Here is a 17,631-nt window from a genome sequence, read left to right on the forward strand (position 1 = left end):
AGTATATCATCAACAAACGACATGGCATTTCGAAACCAATCAAATGAATCGCCAGGTACACCTCTCAGCCAATAGCTGCCGACGATTTCAGTACGAAACTGAACCAATAGAAAGCAAGCTCCCTCTGAAGTCATCCAATCAGAACGCAGCTTTGGCCGCAGCTCTCCTACAACGACGGTCGGACGTGTAACTCATACACATAGAGCTGAAGAAAATACCAGGCGAAAAATAAAAGGTATGATGTCGATTTATCACAAAATCGAGATTTTAAAGCAAATGCGAACCAGTAATATTGGCAATAGTTTATTTAAACGCGTCTCAGTGAAGGATACGGTAGAGTTTTATGATCTCTTCGCATGTTTGTGTGGTTTGACTAAACTTTCTCAGTCTTTGTTTCATCTCTGTAATGCCAAACAGCGAAATGTATGCTTTTATTTTTCGCTACAGTTGAGGATATTTCTGCCGGTGTTTGTGAAATACTCTCAAACGATAAGTAAAATGAGTTTTTCGTGAGAGGTGAAGATATTGCAGAGATTTTTATCTTGGGTGTTATTGGGTGCATGCAGCTTTACGTTAGCTCATTACATTAAGTTAACGTTACACAACTATCATTTATTTAGACTTTTCATTTCATAGTTTTTAAACATTCTTGCGTTATAAAGCGCAGCCTGCAATGAAAATTATTTTCATGACTAAAATTTGGTCAAAAAAAATGGTCGCTGGTCATTGGTTAAACAGCGGGTATGAATTTCTCTAATTCTTGGATAAAGTATTCAGTCTCGAATATGTTCACTTCATTCCTATGAGGGGAAATAACTTGGGTCAATTTGGATCACAGCTTGTAAGTGAGCCTGTGCTGCTTTGAAGGCATTCCAGTCAAATTATTTAAAACAACCTGTTGCATTTAAGAGCCAGAAACGAGCAGAATGCTGTTGGATTTAATGCCGAGTGAATGTGATTCCCAGTTGTTCCTGTTGCTAGAGATCAAAAGAGTGGAGCATGTTTATTTAGGATATTTTAGCTGGTCCTGTTACAGTGATACTGTAATGTTTCCATTGTTAATCAGACCTCATGCAAGCCACTGTGCTAAATTTGACAGTACATAAGTGTTTTGTAAGGACTCGTGTGAGCTTGCGTCTTGTGTTCATGACACTGTTGTTGTGGCAGGAACTGTATGGAGTGCCATGTGAAAGAAAGGGAGCTGGTCATAATGAATTGTGTTTGTGAGATATTTAATGTGTAGAGCAGTCAGGAATGTTTGACTTGAAACTTGACCGTTTGTCAATCTAGGCTGACAATAAATGCATAAACTCTGATTGCCATGCCTATAATTTAAAGTTGCCTTTAAAGGCACAGTACGTAAGATTATTGGATTAAAATATCCAAAATGCACTAGAACAGTGTTATATGTTTTGTTGACATTTGTGCTTGTATTATCCAAAATATTTCCAACAATGTTTAAATCCAGATAAATCAGCATTTTTAACCAGGACACAGACCATTTCCGTCTGTCGCCTACCAATGACATCATACCTGGGTTACCCTTGATTTCCGATTTAATATATTATGTTTTATTTGACGGATGAGCAACTGTTTGGATGCATTTATTGACAAAAAAACTATTGTTATATAGCTATATAGCTGTTATATATATTGTTATATAGCTCAGCACAGTTGGTCTTTTTGTTAAAGGGTGCTTTCACACTAGCACTTTTGTTGCACATCCGGGTTTGATTGGCGTCAGAGTTCAGTTCGTTTGGTTGATGTGAACGTGGTCTTCTGAGCTCGGGTGAGCACCCGCCAACCGTACCTCGAGTCCACTTAAAAAGGTGGTCTGGGGTTCGGTTCATGTGAACTCTGGTCCGTTGCTGATGTGAACGCAATCGTACTAAATCGTGGAAATGAACCGCTATTAATGACGTATGATTTGATAAAAATGTGTGTTTCACTCATTTACCTGACGCTCGTCACTGACAGAGAGCTGTAGATCGCATTTCTGCTCGTCTTTTGCGTTCTTTAGAGCATTTTGGTCTTTTACTTGTTTGTTTTCTGTTGAGTTGTTCGAAACAAGCCAAAACAAAGATGAATTTGCCAGGTGGAAATTGTACAAATTATTTTAATTTAAAATTGTAGTTGAATGTCTTCTTTCTTTCTCTCTTTCTTTCTGCTCATTGATGGACTCTGTCTTTGTAAATCTGTTTTCATAAGTATCGTATTTGAATCCTGGAGTAGTCCTTTTATATCTTGCCATGATATCAATTCCTGTATAATTGGCGTGAGATTTAATTTCATTAGAGTCATTTCTTTGATTATTCTGTTTTCTCCAGGCAGGGGTGTGTGTATGTGCGTGAGAGAGGGGGTCGGCTGCACTGGGAGCAGCTATGGGTGAGATCGAGGGCACCTACCGCTCCTTACAGACCCCTGCAGGGACACGGCTCGGAGCTCAATGCAACACCGGCATCAGCACCCTGGAGCCCGGGCAGAGCCTCAGTTCGGCTATGGGAGCAGGAGGGAAAGGCCACAACAAGGGCCTTCAGATCCGTGTCCAGGGCCTGGATGATGCTCAGGAGTTCTATGAGCTTGAGGTGAGTAACTTCCCATCAATTTCTTCATGTTTGTGCGCTGTTCATTTCCATATCGGCCTGGGTGAGTCTTCTTGAATTTTTGATATAAAATTCAATGTTTTGAATGTTTTGAATGTTTACAGTGTCACATGATCTTTCAGAAATCCTTCAAATTTGCTGATTTGTGATCAAACATTTCTTAACATTATTAATGTTAAAAACAGTGCTTCATTTTGTTTTTTATGGAAACCATGATGCATATTTTCAGGATTATATAATATATTTCAGTAGTATAGTATTTATTTGTCACTTTTGGTCAATTTGATGAATCTTGGCTGAAGAGTATTAATTAAAAAAAGAAGAGCTTACTAACATCATACTTTTGAATCAAAGTTTTTGCATTTTCACATGGCATTTTTCATTTGCTGAAATGTTCTTCGTTATAATATCCGTAAATAGAGATGCACTGATACCATTTTTTTTCGATCCGATATAAAAAATTCGGAGTATCGGTCAATACCGATACCAATCTGATACCAATGCAGTTTTGTTTAAAAATTATATGTAGAATTTCTAAACCTCAGTGTGTTGAACTGATGATTCCTCTTTTGTGAGTTAAACACAATCAACTAAATACAGACAACTTCATTATAAAGAAAAACAACTAATAAATATATATATAAGATATATATATATCTATATCACAATCTGGAAGAAAAAAAAGGTTAAAAAAATGCTACTATAGATGCTGAATAAATTAGATTAGTGGATAATTCGGCAGCAAAAGTTACAAAATCACGAGTACATAATAATTGTATACAATCTAAACATTTAGTGGGGGAAAAATTAAGGAAACCATAAAAGTAAATAAGTGTAGCTGTAAATCTGGTAAAATGTTATACAAAATACATTCATGAAAAACAAGTAAATCTATTTATAGAAATAGGGCCTATATTCTAAGAAATTACATTTATTTTAAATGTATAGCACATTTTTAATGAGGCAGCAATATATTATAGATAGGGCAGGACAATAAAGGCTATTAATAATCATTCATAGTGCTAAAGTATTATAATAAAGAGCGGCACAAAGCGCGTATGCGCATTCTGTGTGCAGGATGATGCGCTTGAAGCAACAGAGTCACAGCGCGCAGCACTCCGTCCACATTGAGAAGTTCAAAACACTAAAAGGGAAGGTATAGGTACCTAGGTACCCTAACCCTAAAGGAAGATACATCGACATGTAGTGTATCTATGCAATATTTTATTAAGCCGTTTCTTTTAACAGTTTAATTTTAGTTACTGTGTCCGAAGAACAATACAATATCTAGTCAAGTGTTGTGATCTAACTGACACCTGGTAGAAAGTAACCCGATATAAAGCAATAAACGCCAGCAAGATCTTCAAATCAAGCATTATAACAGGAACAATGAAACATCTTGGAGAGAGTCATCTTGTTGATTGTCGTAACTGAACGCGACACACAGTTTGAAAGCTAAATGGCGAGTGACTGAGCCCCAGTAGAGGGATTCATGCATTGATGTGAACTTGAATTTAATGACTTAAATATTCATCTGTACCTCACATTAAACTATGGAATGGATTCAGAACACTTATAATGTAGTGCAAGAATAATTGATGATGCTTTATAATGTGCCTTTTGTGGGGCACTAAGGCTTAACAATAACACAGAATATTATACGCACATCATCGGATTTGGATCGGTCCCCTCTGACCAATACCCCATACAGCAAATAAGGTTGGATCGGAACTGATACTGAGTATCGGATCGGTGCATCCCTATCTGTAAATAGTGCGTTATTTTTGGACAATTGTATCATTACACCATAATCATACTTTCATAGTTCTCTGGTTAATTGTTTGCCTGGTTGTTTTGTTTGTTTGATTCCACTGCACAAATATTGTACGTTTGCTATTATGTTTGCAACAGCTACCCAACGTTTATTTAAAGACAAGCACGCTGTAGCAAACACACTGTGTTTGGTTTTGTCTATTTGCGGCTGTGCTGGAGAATGTAAACCACCGTCTCTCCGGAGACCTCTGGCAGTCTTGCTTTTGCGTGCCGATTGTGGTGGGTGACAGCTGCATGGCTTTAGCTCTTAAATCCTGAGTCTTTAAGTCTGTTTTACACCCAAGGCCTGAAGTCACTTTCTAAATGCTAGCCTGGGTGTAGTTACACATCTGACAAATGCGTTTTCCCACTTGATGTCATGTTTATTTATCACAATGGGTGAAATGATCTGAAAAATCAAAGGTTTTTAGTGGAAATGCATTGCTTGAGTTTCCAACAATATGACCAGCATTTGAGTGCAAAATTACATGGACGGGGCGAGATATAAGATCTTGTTTGTACACTGTTGAGATTAGCAGTGTGGGTTTTCAAACACTTTTACTTTTGCCAGCTGCTCAGTGACTTGGGAACATTTCACTGGCTTTACTGTAGCAACACCTGAATCAATCTTAACCTCTCCTTCATATTTTGCTGGGCTGACATGGAAGATTATCTAAATTATGTTATATGTGGTGTTATAAGACAGTCTAAGTGTTTTAGTGGAGGATGAGAACTTCCCGTAATTAGATCAGATAACAGTATGCTTTGAATTCCCCTGTTACAAAGATCAAACACGGGAGAGTGGAAAATGGTCATTATCCAGCTTTATTAGGCTACAGGACTGTGGAATGCGGTGGTGCCACCAAACATGCTGTACTGAAGCAGAGAGACCCTGCTGGAGGTAAATGACTGTTCATATTATGTCTAGATAATGGAAGAACAATGGGGTCAGCTCTGGTTCAAAGATTTATTAGTGTTCACCAGGAGTGCATTGGGACTTGTTTTCCATTACTCTTTATTTAGCACTGCCAAGTGCGTATGAATTGCGGTATTGATTGATCTGTTGTCAGATGATGTGGATGTTTTATTAGGCAGATTGTGTTTAATGATTCATAAGGCAACATGGCTTTGTGATCTGTTCCATGATGCACTAAACCGGCGGTAACGCAGTCTGGTGTTGCTCATGAAAGGGTTTTGTTTATTCTCAGCAGGAGTGTGTGTGTGCGCACACGTGCACTTGTGTGCTCTCTGCATTGTGGGTCTGATGTCATGTTGCCACATCTGTTTCCAAGATGGGACTGTTCGTGAGCACACTCAGGTAAACGAGTGTGAGAGCAGTGGGAAAATATCCCAAATTGACCCTCAGGATTAAACAACCAGACCAAAGAAATAAAGACAGATGTGCTGAACTACTGTTCATGTTAGTCTAAACATAAACAAAGTATGCATTGCCTGGTGATGGGTGCAATGAGACCCAGTTTCTAGGGCTGCACAATTTATCATTTCAGCATCGACATCACGATTTGCGCATCCAAGATAGTCACATCGCAAAATGTGAAGGGTCAAGTAAGTAGGGATTGTAGTTGATCGTGATCCGTACGGACCAGGCTCCAAGATTCATGCATGTGATTTGTGTATTCATTGCGAAGCTTAACCATCATAGTTGATCATTTGCATGTGTTTTTAAGTCCTTTCAGTTAAAACATTCAAATGAGTTTAAAGAATTCAAACGCAAGATGACGTCAAAGAAGTCAATTCAGAATGACAACAGATTAAGAGTAAAGACGATACAAATTAAACAACTGCTGTTTCTTTACTAGACCAAATTAAGTTTTAATGAAGCAATTTCTCAAACTTGATCATACAAAAATAAAAGGGGTTGACCATGTTAAACAAATCATCCATCCGGGTTTAAGGTTATAACCAAGCGGCAGCCTTCCCCAGTTTAAACTGAAATTCCTCGACTGGCCACTAAGGACAGAATCCAGAAGGGAGCAGAATCTCATTGAGCCCCATGTTAAAATTCTTAACTTTACAGCAGAAAAACATGTTTATAGCCTGGTACAAATTGTGGTTTTGGACTTTTTTTTTTTATAATTCATTCGTTTACATTATATAAAACCTTAAAGTTATGCATAATTAAGGGAATGGCCACTTTGAGTGACAGGTGGATAGCCATTTATCTGCTGTCTGATAGTCATCGTGTCACCGCAGCTCTGCCCACATCCCGTCTTTTTGCCCATTTTCTGTTATCTGGGAGTGACGCAATGATGCGCTGCTTGAAGGTCCAAATCAATGTAATCTGCGCAATCTCAGACGAGGAATAGGGTCTTATCTAGTGAAACCATCTGTCATTTTCTAAAAAAATTAAAACATTTATATACTTTTTAACCTCAGCTTGGATCGTACAGAGCCCTCTAAAGCCTAAAAAAACAGAATTTCTTTTCGACTAAAGAAAGAAAGAAAGGCATCTTGGATGAGATGGGGGTGATTAAATTATCAGGGAATTTTAAAGTGAATTAATCCTTTAATAAACATGCTGGAAAAAAAACATACAACATTTAAAACATAAAAAAAAAAACTGATTTATTCGTGTAGCAAAGCAGTGTGCAGCTCTTCATTTGAATCTCATGTCTCGTACAGGTGATCGACTCAGATAATATTGCAAAAATTAAAAATTACACCAGGTATCATGTATAAGTCTAAATACACAGTTTTAAAGATCAATGTTTATTGAAAAATTCTAAATCTCCAAGTCAAAAAAAAGTTACATTTCTAGTCAACTTTGCCCATTATTTTCAGCCATACGGAGAGACTGGGCGGGGATTTATGACATTGCCCTCTAAATGTATATACAGTGGCTGCATTGCGTTTATATTACACTGAGATCACTTGTGTCCTCGACTACCTCTGGACCAGGATAATGTTCTAATCAGAAGTGCATTTACACTTGTCTTTTCAATATGTATGTGGACAACATCTGGATACAGGTCACATGTTAATGCCAAGTGTAAAAACAGCCTTAGTCCATTCTTATCCGTCCTTAAAGGTTGGTTAATTTTCAGAGAAGCTAGCAACAACAAGGCACTCTTCTTTCAGAGTGTCTCTGAAGTCACACCTCCTCCAAAACACATGAACACGCACATCAGGGAGACAAACAAAAGCATCATGAGAGACACACAACATAATGAACAAACAACTTAAAGAGCTCTTACTTGTACCACCTGACTGCTGCAGATTCATTTCACCTGTTGATAGTATTGCCATTGAAAAGTGTAAATTTGTGTCACAAACCGCTCCAAGTATAGCGTAGCAGGTTTCCATCTCTACTGAATTACAGTAGTTATGGCATGGACGCAGCATAAGATTGTTGTTTTGGTTCAGGAGGAACTCTGAATGGTGAAGACGCGTATGAAAATCCATACATTGACAGGCAGGCAGGACGTCGTACCTTTGTATTCGGAACAAATATTGGACAAATATTTTGTATTATTGGAATATTGGACGAATATTTTATATTACTACGCCTTCAGCATATGACTTTCAACCAGCATAGCAAAAAAATGCTTCTGAAACAAAGCACCTACCCTGCCTTTAAATTAAATGTAAAGTGGCATAAAACTCACAGCCGTTTGAGTTTTAGGAACTGGCAGGTCCACACAGTCTTTAATGATTTGTCATGAGGGAATGAATGCTTGTGCATATTGGGCACCAGTCTGTTTGTTCTGACTCTAACCTCATTTCCAGTTCACCCGGAAACCCACTGACCTGCTCTCCTCGTCTGTGAGCCGCTCCTCTGCATCGCCAACTTGTAATTTGTGCTGCCATCTAAACGCTTGAAGGCCTGCAGCAATCCCAGCCTCAGCATGTATTTATGGATATGGGTTTGTTCTCTCCTCCACAGCGTCTGCCCGAGTTATAATTTTCTCCAACTTAGAAATCAGGGAAAATGTATTTATGGACTTTTACCCCTTAGCCTGATTCTGTGGATGTTACTTTTAGCTTTCTTTTGAGGATTTGTAGCCAATTTGTGAATATTTAGGCCTATTTCCCAGACGTGAATTAAACAAATTCGAGACTGATTGATATTTGATCAGTGAAAACTCTGTATATTGTTTAAATTGCACTGTATTTTCTCACCAGTGCTGACACTGCTCTCGCTCTTTCCCTCCTATTGGGGTTTTTGATCTTGTAAAGAAACCCTGTGAAAGGACAAAAAGAACTAAAAGAACAAAACTGCTCCCATCGTCATCTGCACGCTACAGTAGAAGTGTCTTATGTATATACAGTAGAAGTATGGCATGTGGTGATGCATCAACAGTTTTCACAATACATTATTTCTATTTTTGACACTGCTGAACTACATCTGACTCAAACACTTTTATTTTCCCTATTTGTTTTAACTACAGTGTTTTACTGGAAAGATGCAGCTCTTAAACATTTTTTTACATTTAATTTAAACATACTTAGTATAGACCAGGGGTCTCCAACACGTCGCTCGCAAGCTACCAGTAGCTCATGGCCTGATTGGAGGTAGCTCGCCAAGACGTACTTTGCATCTAATCAGAGTGAGCTAATTTTATCTGACTTAGAATTTTTTATTTATGAACAAATGTAAATGTAAACATGCAAATGTAGGGTTGTCACAAGCACAGGTAGGCTACTTTAGTACGATGTTGGTAGTGAAATGTTAAAAAAATGACGATACCAGCATTTCTGTATTACCAGTTTTACCAACTCCCGAGTAGGCTATATTCGGTACACGCAGATTTTGTGTTAATCCAAGCACAGGGCTCCAAACTGTAGCCATATATATACTAGTGTCTGTGAATATAAAACTGCATATTACTATTTAAATATTACTCCTGCAAATCTGCGCCTCTGTGTGAATAACAGGCGCAGATGCAAGGGCGCGGCAGCATGCACACACACACACACACGCGCGTGTCTCTGCCGTGTTCCACTATGAGGACACACGGAACCATAAACTGTCACTTAATGAGAATTTAACGTTTCATTTAAGTAAGCTGTCATATGAACACAGACACTCAAAGGTCTTCATGGCAACCCGTCATAATAAAAGTTTGGTTTAACGTGAAGTTTAACGTGGAGAAATTGACAGAATATATTAGGCAACTGTTGCAGCCTATACAGTATAACTACATCTCTATGTAATAATAATACGTCTCTACTAATAATAATAATTATGCCTAGATGGTTCCTTATTTTTCACTTGATATTTTATGTATAAACAATGATTACTTTTTAAACAGAATACAGCCTTTAAATGTTTTTATGTATGATTTACTTATAATAATTATCATCGTAAATAATAAACGTTTTAAATTTAATTGATTTTTTTATTTTATGTTTTTTAAATGGTAAAAAAACAACAAAAAAAACAAAAACGTTTTGCTGTAGTACCAAAATTGGTACTGACTACCGTAAAATGTTTATGGTGCTGGTACCGACTACTGGAACTTCTACTACACACTTTCAGGTTTAAAACAGTTTGGATTGTTGTTAATATGAGAATTACGGGGCATTATTTAAGAGTTTTAAGTATTGTAGAACATGAGTAGCTCTTGGCGACTTTCATTTTTAAAAAGTAGCTCTCAAATTGTGGATTGTGTCCCACTTGTTGTTGATTCTTTACAAAAAAAAATAGTTTTATATCTTTATGTTTGAAGCCTGAAATGTGGCAAAAGGCCGAATACTTTCGCAAGGCACTGTATAAGAATATCCTGTAAGTTTCAGGGCTGAAAACATCCTTGTTAGTCAAAGAAAAGCTTTTATAGACACCAGGTCCAGAAAACGGATCGTGTTCACATCTTGATGTCAACGACTGACGAAACGAAGCCCAAACGAAGCAAAGCCGGTCGGCAGGCAGATGAATCTAGTAATATTCCTTTCTTGTTCTGCTATTCTCTCCCTCTCTCTTGACGTGACATTTGAAGGGCACACTCACGCACGTGTATGTGTCTGCACGTGGTTCGCGCTTCTATCGAATGATTGTACGTGCTATGTAATACAAAAATAATAGTCCAATCGTGGGTGGATGAGAAATAAACCATTGTGTTTGTTTGATAAAGACGTACTTGTTATGGTGTTTTTGAATGTAAAAACCACACAAACGTCACCTAGTTGACCTCAGACAACAGAAAATAAATAAAAAAGCCAGTTCATGACACCTTTAAGGATTATTTAATAAATAGAAATGTTAAAAAAAAAAGTTTATTTGAAATAGAAGTATTTTGTATAATGTTTTTAACTGTCACTTTTCAACAATTTAATGCATCCTTGCTAAATAAAAGTATGACTTTTTAAAAGTCTTACCGACAGAGAACTTTTTAATGGTGATGCATGTAGTTCTAGTAGGAATAAAAGGGTCATGGTAAATTATTATATGATGGATGTCCAAAAGTATACGAAGAAGAACTTGTTTAGGTATGGGTTGTAAATTACATTCCAGGACATACTTCATCTGCCATTTTGGCATTATCCTTTGACCTACGTGTTCTTTGATCTATGACATATTTAATACGGCAACAAAAATAATTTACTTGCTGTTGTTAAAGTTTAATAACCACAAGGAACAACTTTATTATAGCGCTTGCACTTGAAACTAGCTGTTTACATTCTGTTCTTTTAGTTTTTTACATTTCGAATTGCGTGGCACTTCAGCTCCCATTGCATAGTAAACTGTCCACTGGCTCCACATTTCAGAATCTATGGCTATTGTTTGCCTACTGTGTCATGAATGGTGTATATTCTGAAATGCTACTAATTTAACAAGTTTTTGCATACTACAGTACATACTAGGGAGATGTGCAAATTTGAAAGCAGGGGATAGTCAGTCTCCTGTTTTTGCCGAAGTCTATTTTCATGCTTAGAGCTGAGTGGTCTGTGTCGGTGCATATTCTAAGATGATTTGTTGCCTTGACATTTCCAGTATAAACAGGCTCGAGACACTCTGACTGTCAGACGTCTGGCTCTCCGTGAGTTTTTGTTCACTAGGCCAATAGGAAGTGATGAGGAAGCTGCTACAACAGCCCAAACTTCCTGTTCCATCCACACCCATGGGACAACAGGCCTCGGCTCACTCTCCCAATTAATCCCCCAAGCTGTCAGTCAAAGTCACGGGTGTGTGTGTGTGTGTGTGTGTGTGTGTGTGTGTGTGTGTGTGTGTGTGTGTGTGTGTGTGTGTGTGTGTGTGTGTGTGTGTGTGTGTGTGTGTGTGTGTGTGTGTGTGTGTGTGAGAGAGAGAGAGAGATAGGGGGAGAGAGTTTTTGTGCATATTTTTACTACACAGTGTTATTTTAGTATAATTTAGATACTATTATTTTTAATATCATTTAATAATGTTTATTTTAGTTTATTTTATTACATGCATTTAAACCAATTAAGAAATGTTGCTTTGCATCTAGCTGAAATGTGTATATATAAATTAATTCAGTTAACTTTCATTTTATGTAACAAGTTGTCTTAGTTAACTATTTCTACAGGAGTCAAATCTATTCAATACATTGCCATTCGAGTGTATACAAAACTGACCTAAATTTGTAGTCATAACAATGACTTCGGCAGCTGTGATGGTGTGGGCTCCGTGAACATCGGTTTTTATAATTTAGTTCGCCATATGTTTTCTCAGCGCGTGAAACAAAGAGAGAACATGCACATTTGCATGGAATTTGACCAGCGCACGCTGCACGCCATTCAAGCCCTACTGTGACCTTCTGAGGAATCTACTGGAGAGCTGGGGCTCTGCAGGGGGAACAGCAGAAATAGACAACATTAAACGGAGACTGCAGAGACCTCTCGCACAACCCAGGGCCAGAGCAAGCTGGATTTTAGGAGATCCCCTGCTTTCAGTCGTGAGGAGAGTCAAAAGAGGTTGTGTGTGTCGTAGCACAAGTTCTCTTACTGAGCTGACTCTGTGCCAGGATCAGGACACTTGCCAAATACTCTCCAATGAGGGTCTGTTCACAGCTGCTTGCTGAGTGAGAGAGAGAGGGGGAGAGGGAGAGAGAGAGGGGGAGAGGGAGAGGGAGAGAGGGGGAGAGGGAGAGGGAGAGAGGGGGAGAGGGGGGGGGAGAGTAGATAGTCCCCTTTATCTGCTCAATGACACTATGCAACAGATATAAATACACCTCAGCCATTTAATAATGTCCTCTTTGTCTGAACAAATACTTTTTGTCAAACTTTACACATTTATCGCCGGGCTGTGAATTTTAATAATGGTGCATCCAAATGTTACATTTATAACTGCTGCAACAATGACTTTTGGGTCAATGCCATTCAAAAAAAAAAAAAAAAATTATCCAGATCTGTAAATTATTTTATCCAAACAAAAAAATATGCAATTTATGCGTACACCACTTTAAATAAACATCTTGAATGATAGACGTTTAAATTATTTTTAAATTAATACAATTTTGTGGGTGAGCATTAGGTCAACTGTATTATTGTCCTGATATCAGAAAGTTTAATAAAAACAGTTTGCTTTTGAGAATAGTATAAAAAAAGTGAAAACAGGAACTGACACCATAGAGTGGACTATAGTGAAGACCCTGATAACTGTCATGGTCAAAAACAACAACAGCCAAAAAAACAACTTTAATTTCTCCTAATTGGACCATGGAATGGTTAGTTCAGGTTGCAAAATGTAATATGGTGTAACTCTCCATAAAAATGTGATTAAAATGTGTACAAACATGTATTCTAGGTGGAAGGTTTTTTTATTTTTATTAATGAATAATAATAATAACAAAATTTCATTGTATTTTTTTTTTTTAAATGACTCAATTTATCAAGTATTGTGCAGCTCTACTAGGTAGTAAAAAATTGGTTCAAAAGTTTTTTTTTCGAAACCAACATGAAGAATATGCCACATTTTAAACTAGAGTTTAAAGGATTTTTCTTTTCTTTATTGTGCACATATCTTTTTCATTTATACTTTTACCGTTTACTTTATAAATATTTGCAAGAACTTGTGACGAACATTACTGCATGATTCATGTCATTCAGGTCATGAAACACATCTGTCCTGACTTTACACACTTGTAATTCAATCTTGGGCTTGCTCTTCATTGATGTTCAAGTAAAAATAGACACTAATTGCTGCATTGGATGTTTGAACTGGATCAGGCCTTGAAAAAACAGCCCGTCCTTTAAAAGCTGAGAATGTCCAGTGGCCAGAAACGTTTTTTGAACTTACACAGACCTGGAAACAATCATATTAAAAGACATTTCCTGTTCGTCAATGACTTTAATGGCACAACAAAAAGGTAAAACATGCCCAAGAGCTGTCTCCGTGTGCCAACGTTAATCCTTATTGGCAAAATTCCTTGCTTATAATGTCTGTGTTTTCCTTTTTAATCAAACAATGTGTGTTGTGTAAGACTGTGCTGGGGCCCAAAGTAGACATTCCCTCTGTGTTTATGTAGACGTAGTACCAAGATTCTTTCCTTTGTTAATGTTGGAGCCATTTATGAATATGCTTTCAGACCCAAAACAACTGCAACTGACTTTGAGGGAGCAGCAGTGACACCAGGTAAACAGGCGGCTCTGCAAAGAGAGGGTCGAATGGGATTGGTCAGTAGGCTCGGGGCTCCGCCCACACAGCACCAGGAGGCTCAAGAACACTGGGCCTATTTATTCAGCTCATAACAACAGAGGGGAAAAAGCACTGGCATTCACTCCCTGCTTTGTGTTTAAGAGACCTGCAGAGCGATACAAATTTGTGTGTGTGTGTTTTTAATGAATATATATGAATGTGTTTTGTTTGTGTGAGTCACAGATGAGTCTTTGTGGAGGGGTCAGTGGAGTGAGGGGGCTGCTTCGATCATTGGGAATGCGGAACAGTGGAGATATAGGGGCTGGCTGATGGGATTTTGGAGGAGGGAGTGGAGCAGGACTAGTCCAGCATGAGCAAACAAGCTCGTAAATAGTTTGGTTGACATGGTAAAGAGGGGTGAGTGGGAGGAATGGGGTGAGTGGGAGCAGGGAGGTGTGTATTGGGCGGATTGTGTTGGTGTGGTATGACTAGTATTGTAGTACAACCTTAGTCCAGCCTAAGTCTTTAAACTTCAAAGACCTATAGATGACTTTTATTATTTAGGGACTGTTGTGAGTCTGTTTGTGTCAAATAACTTTAAATTTAGAATCATCAATAATAATTGCAAATTAATGTTTTCTAGTTTCTTGGAATTATTTGCAGTCTGTGATATCAATAACTAGATGGTTTATCATTTGAGATACATGTGATTTATTAGGGATGCCAGAAGTCCAATACTAAAAATATTAACTTAATTGAAGAGAATACTATGGATGTACATCAGTGCCATATTGGTTATTGGCTATTTCATTGTGTATGCTTATTTCATTTGTCTTTACATTTAGATTACTTTTGGTATCTTCAAACAATCAATATAAGTTAGTCATGATTAAAAAGAAGTAACCACTTTCTCAATTATCGAAAAAGATGTGGTTTAGGTGGGCTAAATTATTGGCAAACATCACCAGTGAAAAGATTACCAGAAGATGGAGATTTTTTTATTATTATTTTTTATTATAAAAATGTCCTAAATTATTGCTAATATTCAATGTATAGCACCACCTTGCTTTTCAGTATCTACACACAAATTGAAATCATTACCTTGACTTGATGTAATTGAAAGTTTTTACACACAATTTATATATTTTGTTTTTCATTCAAATTAAATCAGTTAAAGCTGCATTTCACACTACCAGAGATTTTATCGCTGAATGTCGCCAGTGACTAGTGGTGAGGTCGCTGGTAGGCATTCCCACTGTTGGTTGCCTAGTACAATTTGTCAATGACATTCATAGATGTTTGTAGACCACAATTCAGTTTTCTTGCGGCTACAAAAACATTTTGGAATGAAAAGTCTAAATATATATTGAATTGGTACTAGAAACAGTGAGTGTTATTTTCCATCATGGCTATTTATCTGCAGTAAAAAGGCAAATGGCAGTCTATCTGGGCTCAGAAACCATTCAGGCTTGTAGTACCACCTTGTGTACACGGAGACATATCATAAATTATAGGACAGTTGCTGACTACTAAAATGAGCTTCTCACTAATCTTGCTTCAGCACTAAAGAGCAATGGATCGCGTGTGCTCCACTGACTTCACTCCTTGTTGAATGTCGCTTTTATTTGCATAAAATTGAACGAATCTCAACTATGTCATTGGACATGCCCCATCCGGTTGCCAACGGTCCCTGTCGCTCGTGTAGCCAGAAATCACTGCTCTCCATTGACATGAATCGGATTGTGTTGCTTTGTCGCTGCTTATATAAATGCAGCTATAGTAGGGGCAACAAAAACCAGTATAATTTTACTGGTATTGACTACTATTTGTATTATGGAAACCCTATTTGAAAGCGGATACATTTTAATTAGAATGATTGAGATGTATGCTGAAATTAAACAAGCATTTACTTTAAATGCTTCTGCTAATCTGTGTTGGGGGTTATGATGATAATATCAAAATACTCAGTTGGTTTTGATTATCACAAATTTATAGTTGCTTTGGTATCTTGTGCAGCACAGCAACAATGACAACAGCTTTCAAATAGTAGGTCACAAGATGTACGATCTACCATGTCAGTGCAGTCCGCACTAGGAAGCCTCGCACATACTCACTCATTTGGCCTGCTTAAGTCCACCATACGATGCAATTAGTGGAACAAATTAGTGACTTCTTTGAGAGAGCTGGCCATGTAGAAAATCCTAGAGGCCAGCGTCTCTTGATTGCTTCAAGTCCTCGCCACCCCCAACTCAGATGACAACTTTTCCCATCTCTCACTCTGATATAATTTAAGGGTGTTGAAGCGTGACAGATTAAGCTTTTCATTGGTTTGGCCCTGTTGGCGGCTGTTGGCGGCTTTGACCTCAAGTCAGGGGATTTGCTCAAGCACAGATCAAGTTTACTACGGAGCCTTTTTTTTCAGAGAGAATTAATATATTTATATATTAGATTTATTTTAACGATGGTCACTCTAAATGGAACTATGCAACCGAGATGAATTCGATGAATTCTGAGATGATTCAGAATCAATTCCACGAGCATTGTGTTGATGAGACTTGCGGTCACCAGGGCATGTGTGAGTGATCTGAACACATCAAAACAGTGGTATACTATGTATTGTGTGTAATTTAAACTCCGGAAGATGCTTTGAATGGTCACAATTTATCATGTAAGAATAATGTCCAATCAGTTTTACAATGTTAGTGGCCATTCACAAAAAAATTTTTTTTGTGTGAATGAAACGTAGGTCAGTGAAGTGGTAGTAAAATAAAGTTAAACTTATTTTTAACTGCGCCGCATTTTTAGAACACTGTGTCATGCACGAGACGCTGCAAAAACGGAAGCGAAATACATCAGTCTAACACTTGTTTACATTGAAAAACAATGGAAAGTGGCACAGTGGAATGGAAAAATGCATTGTATGTGAACCGGCCCCTACAAGAACATTTTACTGAAAATCAAGTAGGGGTTTAGCGATGGGCCAATAGTGCTGCCCTAGCAAAAAACTGGTAAAAAAGAGAGAGGGAGAATGCTTAGCTTGTCAACTCAGAGGAACTCGTCTACCCATGAGATATTTGATTAAATTTGACTAAATCACGTTGCATCTACAACTAGATAATGTGTTGCTTTGTGCTGTGCATGTTGAATGTGTACTATTCCTGTTGAACTTCACTCTGGGAGTGTGGTTCATAAGGTAGGCTTTAGCGAGCTGTTTAACCATCTGGGTGACGCAGCACACTGGAGCAGTTGGTCAGTAATGCCAGGTTCATTTAAACCCTACGCTGATCCTTATTAACCGCCATTTTAAGTGCTGACAAACTCTTTATGTCCAGCTGTCCACCCGAAATGCTAGCCACAGGTGGCAGTCACACGTCTCTTGCTGGAGCCAGTTATTTTAATGCATCAATTTGATTCCGTATTGTATAATTTGTGTACTATTTGAATTAAATGGCCTGGCTCTGTTTATTTTAAGGGTCAGATTCCTGAAGCGTTTAGTTGATGCCTGCAACAGAGAGTGTATTGAGTCTGGGAGTGTTAATCTTTGCACTTAAACAAGTCCATGGTCAAGAACTTGAGAGTAGAGTTAGCAACAATTACTTTTTTGTTCTTGGCATTAACACTCTTAACCACAGTGATGAAAAGTCAGGAAAATGTAGCCAT

At 37.9% G+C, this 17,631-nt stretch overlaps 1 protein-coding gene across 4 annotated transcripts in view; it reads left to right on the forward strand.

The window, feature by feature from the left end:
• The first annotated feature begins 120 nt into the window (after positions 1–120).
• The window catches only part of farp2 (FERM, RhoGEF and pleckstrin domain protein 2), an 84,896-nt gene continuing 67,385 nt past the window's right edge, over positions 121–17,631 (forward strand). For all 4 annotated transcript variants that reach the window (XM_067459566.1, XM_067459567.1, XM_067459568.1 and 1 more), the window contains exons 1-2: positions 121–235; positions 2,328–2,585. In XM_067459566.1, the coding sequence (XP_067315667.1) occupies positions 2,382–2,585 (204 nt within the window). In that variant the 5' untranslated portion in view covers positions 121–235; positions 2,328–2,381. The remainder of the gene's footprint in view (positions 236–2,327; positions 2,586–17,631) is intronic.

The sequence above is a fragment of the Pseudorasbora parva genome, chromosome 12 (genome assembly GCF_024679245.1).
Source record: "Pseudorasbora parva isolate DD20220531a chromosome 12, ASM2467924v1, whole genome shotgun sequence".
Classification (NCBI taxonomy): Eukaryota; Metazoa; Chordata; class Actinopteri; order Cypriniformes; family Gobionidae; genus Pseudorasbora; species Pseudorasbora parva.